Genomic DNA, 14,552 nt, shown 5'->3' on the forward strand with positions numbered 1-14,552 from the left:
CAATCATTTCCAAATTTCAAGGATTAGTTCGGAAGTTATGGTTAAAAGATTGTATGAAGGCTTGAAGTAGAGGAAGAAGATGAGCAAAAGTTATGATAAACATGCAATTAAAACCAATCCAGTTTCTTTCTCAAATCACAAGGAACCATAACCATAACAACCACAAGTCCTAATTAATAAATTCCGAAAACAACATTGAAGAGAGTCGAATAACAAAAGATAGATAATAATTTGATAGAAGTCACGGAGAAGAGGGATCGATGACTGATTTACCCCTTCTTCACAGTCTGGTTTGCTTCAACGAGCACCACCGCTAGTGCAATCCCTTGCAAAGTGCCCAGACTCTCCACAGCTGTAGCAGCTTAAGCCACCACCACCTCCTCCTCCGCCGCCGCCAGACCCGTACCTTCCACCACCCCCGCCTCCGCTGTATCCTCCACCACCTTGAGAGCATTCTCTCGCCATGTGACCTGGTTCACCGCACTTAAAGCAAGAATTATCACCACCACCTCCTCCACGGCCACCGCTTCCTCTTCCACCATAACCTCCTCCGTAGCTTCCTCCACCACGTCCCCCTCCTCTTCCACCACCGCCGCCAAAACCACCGCGTCCACCAGATGAACCACCACCACCGCTGTTACCCTGAACGGGAGCACCGTCGGGTCCAGACACTTCAATAGCCTTGGGACGGCCGGAGTTGTCAACCTCAACGTCGAACTCAACAGATTCCTCAGCTGCGAGGCTACGAAATCCTTCAGATCTGATGGAAGACTGGTGAACGAAGAGATCGTCACCACCGTCGCTAGGTGTGATGAAACCAAACCCCTTCTGTGTATCAAACCACTTCACCGTTCCCTTGCGTCTGTCTCCACCACTCATGTTCACGTCTCCTCCTCCGCTCATTCTGATCAAAATCTCTCCGACGAACTAAAAGTAAATCACCGATCAGATCTCTCTCTCTCTCCTTTGGCGTGAAGCAGACGCTGTTTATATATCTGCGAGATATGTGTGTAAAGGCATAGGGTATCCCGCCACGTCACTATTTACTTTTTATTCCAATATTCTCTACTCTTTTTTCTTTCATATTCCCATTTTTAATACGTATTTTCCATCTTATAAATTGGCTATTTCTATTTTTCTGCATAATTCCTTGACTTTTTCCAGTACAATTAGAAATTTTACTTAATGAAATACGAATTTGTTTGAATAGTAAAACTAAAAAGGAAATAATATAATTACAAAAATGGGCCAGGCTAATGTTCGAGATTGTATTATTTTTTCCTTTTCGGGAAACTAAAGGGAGCGATGGGCCCGCTTTGATCTGGACGGTTGGGGATGCTTTGCAGGAGGCTTCTCAGCCGTTAGATTCAAATCTAAGAGTTGAAAGTTATTCAAAGCTTATCTTCTTCTTCTCCCGAAAAGATCTAACAGAGTGAAGGGTACAATGGGAAAAAGACAAGTTTATATATTTAATAATTTAATATTATTCTGGTTCAGTCAACATTAAAGTTGACGGACGTAAGCAGATATTTTGACTAGTCGTCCCATATTTTTGGGAACGCAAACTGCGTGCCGTTTCTTTTTTTATTTTTATTTTATTACGCTCTCGTACAAATAAATAGTGGATTTTCACAGAGTAGCCCCAAAGTTTTTTTGTATGTATTTATTTTGGTCAAAATCTCAAAAGAGTGGTCAAAAGCGTAACGTCCATAGTCCAAATGACATGACGATGGGACCTGTCAATGCACATTTACACTTTCCAAACAAAAAAAATACTACATGTATCCAATTTTGAAATCTTTAGTTTTACCCAAAATAATTCAATGAAAAGATGAGTTTGGTTACTAATAGTAGTTTGGCCACTAAGTTTATCTGTATCAATTATGATTCTATCTACCTATATTTAAAGAAGTGATTGAGCTTTAAATGTGCCTCTTTTAAATTTATGAAGGTATGAATGATTTGAATCCCAAGAGTTTGTAAAGATGTTTTGACTCTGAATAATGACAAAACCGCAAAGTGTGATACAGTTTCGATAGTAACGAAAATTTTGTATATATTTATTTAATTTATTATTATTTGAACCTCAACGCAACTTATCGAACAACACATTTTTATTCGGAGTTTTAGTTATGGGATCTTCGAGTTTTTATCTAACATGAAGGTCATGGAATCAACGTTTGTTTCATGTAAGTGTGTGATAATGTTTAACTTTTTACTTGCGAATGGAAAACCATATTGATATTATGACATTGTATATTAAAGATGTCTAACTCTTTTAGAATCATCTAAATGACTCACATGTAAAAATTTAATTGGTAGGTTCTAAAGGCATCTCCATCAGTGAGATACCTTATTGGTTTTTAAAAAAAAATATATTAGTATTTTAATAAATATTAGTTCTATAATTAAATTTTAATAATAAAATAATATTTGACCAATAGATGATATACAAGTGTTCTTATGGGTTTTTCAGAGTTTTTCACTTGAGAGACTAATTTTACTCTCTCTCTTACTTTTTGATTATATTTTATTTTTATATTAAACAGTTTTTCAATAAAAAATCATTGATGGAGATGGTTTAATACCTTAATTATCATCTCGGAATAATAGTAGATCGCAAACCAAAAACTAAAAAAGAAAATATAGTAGAAAAATATCTAATTTTTAACATTTGCTTTCACACTAATGATACTAGCTAACTCGGCTACTAATTTTTATTTTGAAAAACAACCATTGAAATATATAGACTGCAAGCGTGGGTTTTTCCCATTTTTCTAATTTCCAACTAAGAAATATGGACAAACTAAAACAAAAAAATTAACAGATTTTACAGTCATTGTCGAAGAAAAAGATGGTATCTCTACACATATACTTTACACTTTTACAGTCGTTGCTAAATCTTTTATGTTGGTAAATTAGCTATATAACTTCAATAATTAGAACCTTTTTTTTTGTCATGAGAGTTCTCTTCGAATATTGATTAGTTTTAGAAAATAATCAATAATTCGTAAACACGTATACTATTAAAATACATTTGATATTGTAGTTGAAGTGTGACTTTATTAACTTGAAAGTATGTTTCATCGAGTAAGAATGACATTCATGCTAAAGTATACTTAAGCTCTGGATGATTTTTTTTTTCTTGATACTTATTGGCTCCATCTTAATAAAAAAAAACAGAATGGCAGACGTAGGATTATATAATTTCGACTAAGCATCCTCTCTGTTCTACTATGTAAATTCGAATACATGTCCGAATAATTAGGACTTTGAAAATTCTCCACAACTACATGATCATAATGCCAATTCTCTTTGATTTAATTAATTTTTATTTTTGATAAATAGACTACTTTGTTCAATCGATCATCGGGTTTGGAGACACAACTTTTTTACTTTTTTAGTAATACATTTTTTATAAGCTCTTGTTAAAAACAAATACATTTTCGCTTACTTATCAAAAATGAATAAACTTATTCCTAGTAATATTTTTTTTTTTGGATCATAATTCGTAGTAATATATATGATGGTGATTACATGAGACAATGATCTTGAGTCAACAAGTCAATAATTTGTAGACTAATAGAAAAAGGTTTTAAAATGTTTTAGCATACAAATAAAATGATAAATGAAAAAACTAACTGAATATACAAATGTAATTGGCTTTTAAAATAAGGTGCTACTTAAAATAGGATGAATCTAACGAAAAAACCTAACTAAATCCTTTAGAGTTTCAGTTAGTGATTCAACACTTCAACTTTTTGATGCTATTATAACCAATCTTGCGATTCTTTTAGGCGAGTTGGGACGAAAAATTTAATAAAACTATTGATGAGTAGAATTATTTTAGTCTTTTTAATTATTTATTTTGGAGCATGCACATGATAGAAGATTTATCAGTTTCGGATTAAACCCCGTTTAAGATTTTTCCACATATCTTATAAAATATTAATTTTTATTTTCACTTCTCACGAAAATATTTATATTATTTTTTTATTGGTTAATTAGTTAATATAGTGAAGATAAAAGGAAACTTTAATATGAAAAGAAGATTATCATATTTGAGCCAAAAGTAATTAAAAATAATAATTTTGTTGCTCGAACGACGTCGCTTTGCTGGGAGCGCAAATAATCTCCGGCTTCTGATCAAAGCCGCTAACTCAGGCAGAGGCTTTAACATGCCTTCACTCCAGTTCACCGCCGTTGTCTTCTCTCTCACCGACGGCTTAAGTTTTATCTGTCGGAGTAGTTTCAATGCGGAGTGGGAAGAAGAGAGCTCGCTCAGAACCTGGATCCACAAAGCAACCCCGAAGCAAATACTCCGACAACCCACCGGATTTTGCCTCGTTAGCGTCTCTTTACCCATCTTTCAAGCCCTTTGTTTTCTTCTCCGGTAGTCGAGCTCGCATCGACTGGACCGATTACAACGCAACCCGAGAGCTCACTCGTGTCCTCCTTCTACATGACCATGGCGTCAACTGGTATGATTTCAATTGTACAAAGGAACTAGCTTTTTTGCTCTCAAGAACAGTTAGTTATTTACCAAAGTCTTATATATATAGGTGGATTCCTGATGGACAGCTTTGCCCAACTGTTCCTAATAGATCGAATTACATTCATTGGATCAATGATCTTTTGTCCTCTGGGATCATTCAAAGTTTGGGTGGTGATGGAAGTAAAGTAAAGGGCTTTGACATTGGTACTGGGGCTAATTGCATTTATCCTCTCCTTGGTGCATCTCTTTTTGGTTGGAGTTTTGTTGGCTCAGGTTTTTCTTCTTCTTTTATTATACTTCATCTGCATTATACTAGCTTCTTTAGTAGTTGGCTCTATGTTCTCAATTTGGTGACAATGTTGTTTTGTATGCAGATTTTACTGTTGTAGCTCTAGAATGGGCAGAGAAGAATGTTCAAAGTAATCCCCATTTTTCAGACCTTATCGAGATCAGAGACTCTAAAGTTCCTCCACAGTGTTCCTCTGTCCCTGAGGTTGAAAATACAGAGAGGGAGAAAACCATACAGGAGGAAGCTGAAATTTCCGCCACGGTTAAGTCTGATTATCATGACAACAAGAGTTTTATTGAACCAGCTGTACTACTCGGTGTTGTCAAGGAAAACGAAACATTCGACTTCTGTATGTCCAATCCTCCATTTTTTGAGACCTTTGAAGAAGCGGGGCTAAATCCTAAAACTTCATGCGGTGGAACTCCTGAAGAGATGGTTTGCAATGGTGGGGAGCAAGCTTTTGTGTCACGTATTATCAAAGATAGCGCTGTACTGAGGCAAAGATTCAGGTAAATTGTACCCAAATAAACCTTTGGATCTTCCACATTCTGGTTTTCCATCCATCAGGACTTATCGTTTTGTGAACATGTTTAATATTAGGTGGTACACTTCAATGCTTGGAAAGAAGGCTAACCTCAAACTCTTGATATCTAAGCTTTGGGAAGTGGGAGTGACCATTGTGAAGACCACTGAATTTGTCCAAGGTCAAACATCCCGTTGGGGCCTCGCTTGGTCGTTTATGCCAATAGCTAGGAAGATTATAGCACCTCCTGTAGTCAAAAAGAGCGTTCTTTCTTTTATGCTTGAGGTATTCTATCTATAACTTTCGTCATCCTTTACTTATATTTGTTCTGTAACTATATAAAAGTCTCGGGCTTTACAAAAGCCTTACATTCTCCATGGTGGATTTGTGTGTTTATAGTGCATTAAACGGCAGTACAGTGCCGTAGATGTGCTGCAATCAGTTGAAGAATTCTTCAAGAGCTGTGGCGCCTCGTGCAAGTTAAACTCTTCTACATTTTCTGTTGACGTAAGTGCACTACCTGTATTGTTTTGTCTTGCCATCCAATCTTGTTTCTACAGTATCTCAAGCTCAATGGAGTTTCTTTCTATTGTTGTGCAGATTGTTGCATCTAATGACCAGTGCAACACAATCTCAAAGAATGACATTGCAGATGTAGATAGTGTAAGAAGCCATGGATATGAAAAACAGTCACTGGATGGCTCCAGTTTGCAAGTCCCTGAATATAACCTATCTTTCCGCATCTTGGTATGTTTGGATTTCATTTGAGAAATCCCTAACAATTGCCTTCACCTTTTCGAATTGTTTATGATGAAGAAACTTCTTTTACAGGTGTTCCAACAGATGCCAGGAACGTTGCTTATAAAAGGATCATTGCAGCAGAAAGATAGTCCCCTCTCAGGTTAGTCATTTTGCTCGGTTTCCCTAAGTTGCTGGAAAAAATTTCACTTCTTTATTCATGAATCTGCAAAAGCTTTGGTTCTATTCATTTGATCTCACCAAAATCGCGAAGTACCAAAACTTTCGCTGTTAGTTACCAACGTGAAGACAACTGAATTGTCGGTTTAATTTTGCATATGCAGGATTGTTCTCCAGGGTCTTCGGTTCGTTGGAAGAAAGTTTGAAGTCCAAATTTTGCCGGTAACGAGTCCCAGGGTACTGTTCTGACTTGAAGACTGGCATCTGTCAAAAACTAAATGAAAATGATGAATCTTCAAATCTTAGACACATGACATGTTCTTACACACAAAAACAAGCCGTCTTTTGAATTGATTCCTACATAAACTGAGACAATTACTCTCAACAGAAGCAAGCAAACTTTTTTCAGCTAATCTTGTTGTGGATGAAAAGTGTTGCATAGCAGACCACTCGTGTTTCTCAACTGCATATATAACTAGAATCAAGACTTGAAAAGACTTACCTTACGGGGAAAGATACACAGAGCCAAGTTGGATTACCCAAAAGTAGTAAAGGAGAGAGAGAGAGAGAGGGTTCTTCACTTCACGTGACTAAGCAAGTTACTTTTGCCTTTCTCTCCAGTTTCTCTTTTTGATCAACCATCGTTTGTGATGAAAAATGTAAGACCTCTACCACCTATATATATCTTGCATTGCATGTGGGTGTAGTTATTTTGAATTGTCATTTTCTCTTTTCGCAGTGACCACCTATATATAACTTTGGTGATCCCTCAACCCTTTGATTCATTTGGAAAGATATGAATCCTGGTGAAGATGAATACTTTCTCCTTCACCTCCCAAACCTCTCTAACACCCCCTTACAACCTTCAAAATCCTTGCCTTCTGATGATTTGCGCAACTTTCGTCTTCTCCTCAAGTGGTGCGCTTTGGATCACTCCTCCTCTTGTGGTAAAGCTGTGTCCTATATGATGTTTGTAGTCTTCACCTTACTAGTCCCTCTCATAAGTTGTCTGTTTATCAAAACTCCTAGAAACCGGCCTTCAGCAGTTATGGATGCGAACTCTTTCAATGTGCTCGTCCAGTTTCCAGAGTCTGGACTTGCCGTCATTGGTTTCTTGACTCTAATATGTTTCTTCAGAATATATAGTCTCACAAAGCTTCTGTTTCTTGATGATTCTACCTTGGTGAGGCTTGGATATTCACGAGAACTTGACAAGGCCTTACGTTACCTAGCCTACATACTTGTACCGTCTTTCCTTGTGGAACTTGTGCATAAGAGCATATTTTTCTACTCCGCCGAAGTATCATTTCCTTTCATAAAGTCATCTTGTGCTGCATTGAACTTTGTGATGTTCTTCCTCGTCTTATTTTCATGGGTTTACCGGACAGGAGTGTTCTTGCTTGTTTGTATCTTGTTCCGGTTGACCTGTGAGCTGCAGATACTGAGGTTTCGAGGGCTTCACAAGCTGTTTGATAGATGTGGATCAGACACCATAGAAGATGTATGCAAGGAACATGTGAGGATCAAGAAACAATTGTCGGCTACAAGTCACAGATACAGGTTCTTCATCATCACCGCCTTTGTTGTGATAAGTACCAGTCAGTTTGTGGCCTTATTGTTGGTTCTTGCCTCAAAGTCTGAAAAGAGTTTCCTCAGCTCTGGTGATTTGGTGGTAATTCTATAAAGCTTTGTTGTAATAATTTTTCTAGTTTCACCGTTCTGCATTTAATGCAGCATTCATTTTCTTTTCTATCTCAAGGTATGTTCTGCAGTACAGCTAAGTGGATTCTTCTTGTGCTTGTTGGGTGCTGCAAGAATCACACACAGAGCTCAAGGAGTAGTGTGTATTGCAACAAGGTGGCACATGGCTTTGACATGCGCTTCTGAAGCCGTATCACCCGAAAGTGACACTGACTCATCCGACAACATATACATCAATGTGTCACCGTCACTGGATCTATCTTCCTTCTTCCAGGCTAGGCAAGCTCTAGGTACGTTACAATTATGATAGCATGCTCTTCTTTTTTCAAATTATTTGCGAGCAATTGATAGGAGTTACATTGCAGTGGAATATTTGCGACATAACAACAAGGGGATTACACTCTATGGTTATGCACTCGATAGGGGACTGCTTCATACGCTCTTTGCATTTGAGTTCTCTCTGGTGATGTGGATCCTGAGCAAAGTCGTGGTTCTATCTTAGAATTCATTAAGGTATTTATGAGACAACAAAAGACGCTGCAAAAGCTTCTCGTGAAGCCTGACTTTTCGAAAGATGGATGCTCTGATTGATGCACAACACTTGGTCACCGGTGTTTGACCAAACAAAAAAAAAACTTGATCACTGGTTTAACAGACAGAACCGGGTTATTGTCCTGTGGCGTTGTTGGATTTGAATGTTTGATGAACATCATAAATGTTGGTTGCTCCAACTGTATCGCTTTTTCTTTATTTTAGTATTTGTCCCTTTCTCTGCCATCTCCACCGCTTTCTAATAACTTAGCCAATACGAAACAAACCTGAAAAATCCATCATTTTATCTGTAAATTGGTTTGATTTTGCTTCTTTATTAACCAATAAATCTTGAAGAAGAAGACAAAAAGGAAAAAGAATTAGAAGTCTGTAGTTTCTAGCTCTGTTACACTGACAAAACTTCTAAAGCTACATCAAAATCATCACAAACTCCGTGAACGTATAAATCCCTGCTTTTGCAGGCTTTAACAGTGTACAATCCTGAGAAGAAAAATTGCAGGTGTTCGCTGATGCTTCTTCTTGTATGAGAGATCATGTTCTTGAAGCTTCTTCTTCAATAACTGCAGCCAGATTATGCAGAATGAAGTATATCTCTTCTTTCCGAGCATGAGCATGTGACCCATCTGAGACAGTGAAAGCTTCGACTTTTTTCTCGATTTCAATCCAACTCACAGCTTTTTCTTTATTCACTCTTCTCTTCTTCATAACCCCTCTCAGCTTCTCTACTAATTCCCACTTCCCATGATCTGCGTAAATGCTTGACAGCAATATGTATGGTGCAGACGACTCAGGGTCCAGTTTGATCAGCTCGTCCGCTGCTTTCTTTCCCAGTTCTTCGTTTCCATGGATTCTGCATACTCCTAGGATTGCGTTCCAGATATGCTTGTCGGGTTCAAAAGGCATTTCCTCAATCTTCCTCATCAGTTCTTTGAAACAACCGGCGCGACCTAGGAGATCTATCAGACATGCGTAATGCTCTTGGTCGGGAACAATCCCGTGCTGAACAGTCATTGACTCAAACCACCTCAATCCTTCCTCTACCAGACCTGAATGGCTGCAGGCATTAAGAATCACAACCAGAGTCGTCCGGTTTGGCTGGACCCTGAATTTGATCATGTCATCAAGCATTCGCAAGGCCTTGTGTCCAAGCCCGTGCTGTGCCAATGCAGAAATCATCGTGTTCCAAAAAACGCAGTCGTGCTTGTCATCGCAAATTCTGAACACCCGCTCGCTAGCTTCTAAACTACCTGATTTGGAGTACATATCTATCAAAGAACTGATGACAATCGCGTTCGGTCTAACATTGGTACGGATCATATAGCCATGAATTTCCTTCCCATGTCTAAGAGAAGCAATGCTCGCAGAGGCACATAGACAGCTACTAAAAGTAAATTGCTCTGGTTTAACCCCCAAAGCAATCATTTTTCTAAACAAGTCAAGCGCTCGATTCCCTGAGCCTTGTCTAACATATCCAGCAATTAATGCAGTCCAAGAGACTGGATTTTTCTCAGGCATCTCACAGAATAACTTTTCAGCAGCTTCCATATCTCCCAGTTTGGCATACCCAGAGATCAGAGTAGTCCAAATATGAATATCCTTCACTGTCATCTCATCAAAACATCTTTTAGCACTCTCCATCTGACCACATTTCGCATAAGCATCGATGATAGAACACGAAAGTACCACATTTGACAAAAACCCAGCAACCAAAACCTGCCCGTGAGCTTGCCGATTGAGCTGGAGCTGCCTAGATTTCACACATGCCGTCAAAAGCCCAGCGAAGCTGAACTCGTTGAACTTGATTCCAGATCTCCTAAACTCTTTATAAAACCACAACGCCTCGTGTAGATTCCCATCCTGAGCATACCCAATAACCATCGTGTTCCAAGAAACAACATCTCTCTCAGGCATACTATCGAACACTACGCGTGCACGCACCAACATCCCTGATTTGACATACCCAGAGACCATATTGTTCCACGAATACAAGTTCCTGAGATGCATTTGATCAAACACTTTACAAGCATCAATAGGTTTACCGCATTTCATGTACATTCCGATTAAATGATTGGACAAAAGCGTGTTGGGTCTCTTGAATCCAGTAATCTTCAAGTGACGATGAATCCATTTGCCTTGTTTCAAAGACTTTGTATCTCCACACTGCTGGAGCAGAGATGCTAGGAGGTCAAAGGGTAATCGAATCCCTTGTTGAGTCAAGGACTCGAGACGAGATACGGCCTGAGAGAGCTCTGCTTTCGTTGCGTGTTTGCTGAGAAACGATTGGGCGACACAGATTGGCCGTTTCCTAGGGTTACTGATGGGCATTGGAGGGAGAAACCACCATGGGAAGCGACTTTAACGATTTGCGATTGGATCCCGGCGAACACAAGTCAGAAAGGGTTTGCGCCGGCGAGATTCGCCGGTAAGAAATCATATGCCGTCGGATGGGTTTAGAAACCGGATCTGGTTTTGGTTTTGGTTTGGATCATACTAACAAAGACAAATCCTTTTTCACTTTTGGGCTTAGGTCTAAAGCCCATGGGCCTTCTTATATCAACGTATTTACGATTTTTGCCATGTCTTAAAATAAAATAACTGGATTATAAAATATTTTTGGATAGAAAATAAATATATTTTTTTTTTATAGAAAATATTCATCTCGTAGCAATGCTAAATCTCCAAATATAAAAAAAGAGTAGTAGAAAAAGAATGGTTTTCTCTCTCTTCTCTCTCCTCATCTTTCAGAGAGAGCAAAGCAGCTTCAATTTTTTTGACCGACAATGACTGGCTTTATCAGCGGTGTTTGGTCGGCTTCTCCTCCGGCATCGCTGGCTTCCTTAGAAGCGTTGACTGGCTCAGCTTCCGGCATCGACCGACTACTTTTAGCGGTGGTGGCTGGCTTATCTCCCGAGAGCAAGATATTCTCTTTCTTGTTTCGTCGGGCTTTTTTCTGGCGTCTTTTGCCGGCTTTCTCTCCGGTTTCTTGACCGGATTTAGATTTGTTCTGTTTTTTTTCTTCTGCCTGCAGTTCAAAGATTGATGAACCCTAAAAGTTAAAAAGATGTTGAAAGAAGAAGAAGAAGAAGAATTGCACTTAGTGGAGTCAAATTCTCATCCAAGCTACAATTAGAATTTTGCCATTAATCCTTTGGGCGACGAGTGAGCTATGCCAATTGAACAAGTTTTCTGGTGTTTCGGCCGGAATTGAAGCTTCTGACGTCGACTCCCTTTTCTTCCAGTTTCTACGTGTATTTCAAACATGTTTTCCACTGACACGTGTTTTCTATGCGGCGCACAACAATCTTTTGTTCTCTTCCTTAAGTTTAGGTTTATTCATTTGGGCTTTTGGATTGTTGTTGTGTTTTGGGCTCGTTTATTTTAGTCTTTATGAATTATTGGTATGTTACTTTTGGCTCTATAATATCAATAAAACACTATTGTGACAAAAAAAAAAAAAAGAAGTAGTGAAATGTTACGTGTATACATTGCAAAACGTCGCCGTATTATATGATACAAAGCCTTTCTAGTGCATAATGGTAACGTTATAGCCAACGATGGCATCACCGGTTTTGGGATCAAACCAATTAGTCCGGGCAATAGCATAGCCACGAGCCATCCGGAACATTCCCGTGCCGCCAACAATAGGCATTTCTCGGATTGGGTTCATCGCGGAGTTCTTCCCGATCATGCTTATGGTGCTGTCCTTGTAAGGACCGTCCTCGAAACAGAAGCTCATGGCCATTATCAAACCTACTTCTTCTTTACCTGTACCAACCAAAACCGGTTATTAGTGATGTCCCAAACCCATTTTATATTTTCGGTTCGGTTATTGTAAGAAATAATATACGTACATGAAGAACCGTAAAGGCCTTGCGCCCGTCCAACGAGTTTGGATTTTGGATCAGCGGTCTCGGTGAGAGCGTCGTCGACCATGAACACAGCGCCGAACAGCGTCGGGGATTTTTCGGTGTCTGTGCCCTGAGCCACCTTAACTGCGGTTGGATTCTTGCCGCTCAAGGTGTCATGGAAATAGAACTGAAGGTTTGTTACCTTGTCCTTCCCTGTTTCCTCAAGCCGATTAGCCCAACTATGCAGTCTCGATCCCTGAGCAACCAGTGGCATTATCATTATTAACATAACCAACATTCTTGATACATATTCCTCTTTTGCCATTTTCGCTTTTTTCTGGTGGGGTCTAAATTGTAACAAAGTGTTTGTAATTGTGAGAGTAAAATGAGTTTTTGGTGCAGTCGTATATAATTCTATTTATAGGGAACTTACATATACATGAATCACACCCAGTCCAAGTTAGTTCAACCAAACTGCAAAATGATCTTTAACTAAAAGAAAAAGTATGCTGGGACATATGTGACAAAGTCAGTATGTGGTGGTGTAATGGTTCACCTAATAATTTAATTGTTTGAATTAGACTACTTAAGAGAACTCTATGTTATTGCATTGGTGGATCTAATAACTCCGAACTCGGCTATGTAAATTATGTAATGGTGCTGATAGGATCTTCTGGTCAAATGTAATTTATAGTTTTAAACTGTGTGGTTTTTAGTAGTTTACATGTATGAGATAAATAGAAAAATTGAATCCATAATATTCCCGATCCGTCAAGCTTTTTAGTAGTTTACATCTACGAGACGATTTGGATGTACTGTTGATGGATTGCTTCTGAAAAAATGCTTGATCTTGGTAGGCAAGTGCATTCTTTGGTTTTGAAGAGAAATTATTGTAATGTGCATAAGAGTCAAAAAAAAAGTTTCAATAAAAATTGTTTAACAAAGTATTTAACACAATTTTAGTACTAATACTGATTAAGATTTTGAGTAATAGATAGAAAGTGGGCAACCAAAAAAAAAAAAAATTGATTCGGACCACCTTTTTTGTTGCACGGGAGTGCACTTGTTAATATGTATGCAAAATGTAAAAGAGTTGAAGATGCTTTTAAGGAGATTTCATAGACTAACTTTGTTTTCATGGAATGTATTATTTCTTACAATTTAAAAGGCATGGCAACCAAAACAGCTTAATATATAAAAATCATGAACATGCATTAAATTATTCCAAGGGAAGTGATTACATTAAGATTTAGAAAGACCTTTATGTATATAGTGTTGTTAATAATGATAGAGAGTGACATTGTACTCAACGATAGCATCCCCATTGGTCAAGTTAACGTAATATGTATTGAGTTGAGCCACTCCTCTAGCCATCCTAAACCTTCCTCGGCCTCCCACAACTGCAACCTCCCTCTCTTTCTCCGTTATCGTATTCCTCGAAAACACGGCTATAGAACTACCGTTAAACTTGCCCGATGTGAACCCGAAGTCGACGTACATGGTCAACGTGGGGACATGTTTTCCAGAGGAAACGTACATCCCTCTAGCGTTCCCGATCTTCTCGGATTTCGGGTCTGGTCCAACGGTGAGAGGGTCGTCGAGAGCAAAAAGAGAACCGAAAGGTGAGGGAGAAGAGTCGTTGTCTCCTCTTGTGTGAGTAGGCTTGGCAATGAGGATGGCTGATGGGTTTGGAGCGGTGAGAGTGTCGTGAAAGAAGAAATGGAGATTTGTGACCACTAGTTGTTTCGGTGTGATTGGACGAGTTTCTGAAAAGTATTCGCCGAGTGCGAACGTGATGCAAAGATAAAAACTAACTACTAATCCTAAATTCTTCCCCATTAATCTCTTTTGGTTTACCTGTAATGTTTTTTGTTAGAGGTTTTACATGTATTGTAATATAAAAGAGTGACCAAAGGTTGCAATTGAATAGGAAGATAGTGACTCAATAGGTCAGGCTTTAGACTGATCTGGAGTCAAATCCATGTTACATTTCTTTACCATATGCATACAGTTTATATTAAAATAAAGTAAGAAACAAATCAAATGATTAGAATTTGAAAGAAATCATTATTATTTAATTCTCATCTAGTTATGTTTTGCTATAATGAATACTAATATGAGAGAGTAATTATGACTTATTTGTAGTACCAAATCACAAGAAATATATAATACCAAGAACAAGAAATTTGTTTTTGTTGTAATTTATATGTTTTTAGTCTGTTTTTC

General features: G+C 38.4%; 7 protein-coding genes across 10 annotated transcripts; 3 read left to right on the top strand and 4 right to left on the bottom strand.

The window, feature by feature from the left end:
- Positions 1-80: 80 nt before the first annotated feature.
- Positions 81-1,097, bottom strand: GRP2B (glycine-rich protein 2B). Its single transcript, NM_127676.3, has one exon. The coding sequence runs from the start codon at positions 901-903 to the stop codon at positions 298-300; it is 606 nt and encodes a 201-aa protein (NP_179702.1). The 5' UTR covers positions 904-1,097; the 3' UTR covers positions 81-297.
- Positions 1,098-4,166: 3,069 nt separating this feature from the next.
- Positions 4,167-6,966, top strand: FIO1 (methyltransferase). 3 transcript variants are annotated; one of them, NM_001202638.2, is made up of 9 exons: positions 4,167-4,481; positions 4,563-4,768; positions 4,870-5,293; positions 5,385-5,592; positions 5,707-5,814; positions 5,908-6,054; positions 6,139-6,208; positions 6,390-6,447; positions 6,722-6,966. In NM_001202638.2, exons 1-9 carry the CDS (start codon positions 4,255-4,257, stop codon positions 6,813-6,815), a joined length of 1,542 nt encoding a protein of 513 aa, NP_001189567.1. In that variant the 5' UTR covers positions 4,167-4,254; the 3' UTR covers positions 6,816-6,966. The 3 variants fall into 3 exon arrangements, with proteins under 3 accessions (NP_001189567.1, NP_179703.2, NP_001031382.1); NM_127677.3 differs by having other exon boundaries at positions 4,178-4,481; positions 6,390-6,843; NM_001036305.1 differs by having other exon boundaries at positions 4,178-4,481; positions 5,707-5,770; positions 6,390-6,840.
- Positions 6,967-7,013: 47 nt separating this feature from the next.
- On the top strand, positions 7,014-8,704 carry AT2G21080 (Ras guanine nucleotide exchange factor K). The gene is made up of 3 exons (NM_127678.3): positions 7,014-7,897; positions 7,985-8,216; positions 8,292-8,704. Exons 1-3 carry the CDS (start codon positions 7,022-7,024, stop codon positions 8,426-8,428), a joined length of 1,245 nt encoding a protein of 414 aa, NP_179704.2. The 5' UTR covers positions 7,014-7,021; the 3' UTR covers positions 8,429-8,704.
- Positions 8,705-8,754: 50 nt separating this feature from the next.
- AT2G21090 (Pentatricopeptide repeat (PPR-like) superfamily protein) lies at positions 8,755-10,961 on the bottom strand. Its single transcript, NM_127679.4, has one exon. It carries the CDS (start codon positions 10,801-10,803, stop codon positions 9,010-9,012), a length of 1,794 nt encoding a protein of 597 aa, NP_179705.1. The 5' UTR covers positions 10,804-10,961; the 3' UTR covers positions 8,755-9,009.
- A 484-nt stretch (positions 10,962-11,445) lies between these two features.
- Positions 11,446-12,719, bottom strand: AT2G21100 (Disease resistance-responsive (dirigent-like protein) family protein). Of its 2 annotated transcripts, NM_179678.2 has the most exons (3): positions 12,330-12,719; positions 11,955-12,243; positions 11,446-11,500 (listed from the first exon to the last, which is right to left on the bottom strand). In NM_179678.2, the coding sequence occupies exons 1-2, from the start codon at positions 12,649-12,651 to the stop codon at positions 12,002-12,004; spliced, it is 564 nt and encodes a 187-aa protein (NP_850009.1). In that variant the 5' UTR covers positions 12,652-12,719; the 3' UTR covers positions 11,446-11,500; positions 11,955-12,001. The 2 variants fall into 2 exon arrangements, with proteins under 2 accessions (NP_850009.1, NP_001324083.1); NM_001335731.1 differs by lacking the exon at positions 11,446-11,500 and having other exon boundaries at positions 11,581-12,243.
- Positions 11,507-11,518, top strand: AT2G21105 (uncharacterized protein; the record flags this gene model as incomplete). Its single annotated transcript, NM_001349584.1, has 1 exon — positions 11,507-11,518. A coding segment is annotated over one exon (12 nt), but the record flags the coding sequence as incomplete, so codon positions are not given.
- An 815-nt stretch (positions 12,720-13,534) lies between the features above and the next one.
- On the bottom strand, positions 13,535-14,183 carry AT2G21110 (Disease resistance-responsive (dirigent-like protein) family protein). The gene has a single exon (NM_127681.2). The coding sequence runs from the start codon at positions 14,163-14,165 to the stop codon at positions 13,605-13,607; it is 561 nt and encodes a 186-aa protein (NP_179707.1). The 5' UTR covers positions 14,166-14,183; the 3' UTR covers positions 13,535-13,604.
- Between the last annotated feature and the right edge of the window lie 369 nt (positions 14,184-14,552).

The sequence above is a fragment of the Arabidopsis thaliana genome, chromosome 2 (assembly GCF_000001735.4).
Source record: "Arabidopsis thaliana chromosome 2, partial sequence".
Classification (NCBI taxonomy): Eukaryota; Viridiplantae; Streptophyta; class Magnoliopsida; order Brassicales; family Brassicaceae; genus Arabidopsis; species Arabidopsis thaliana.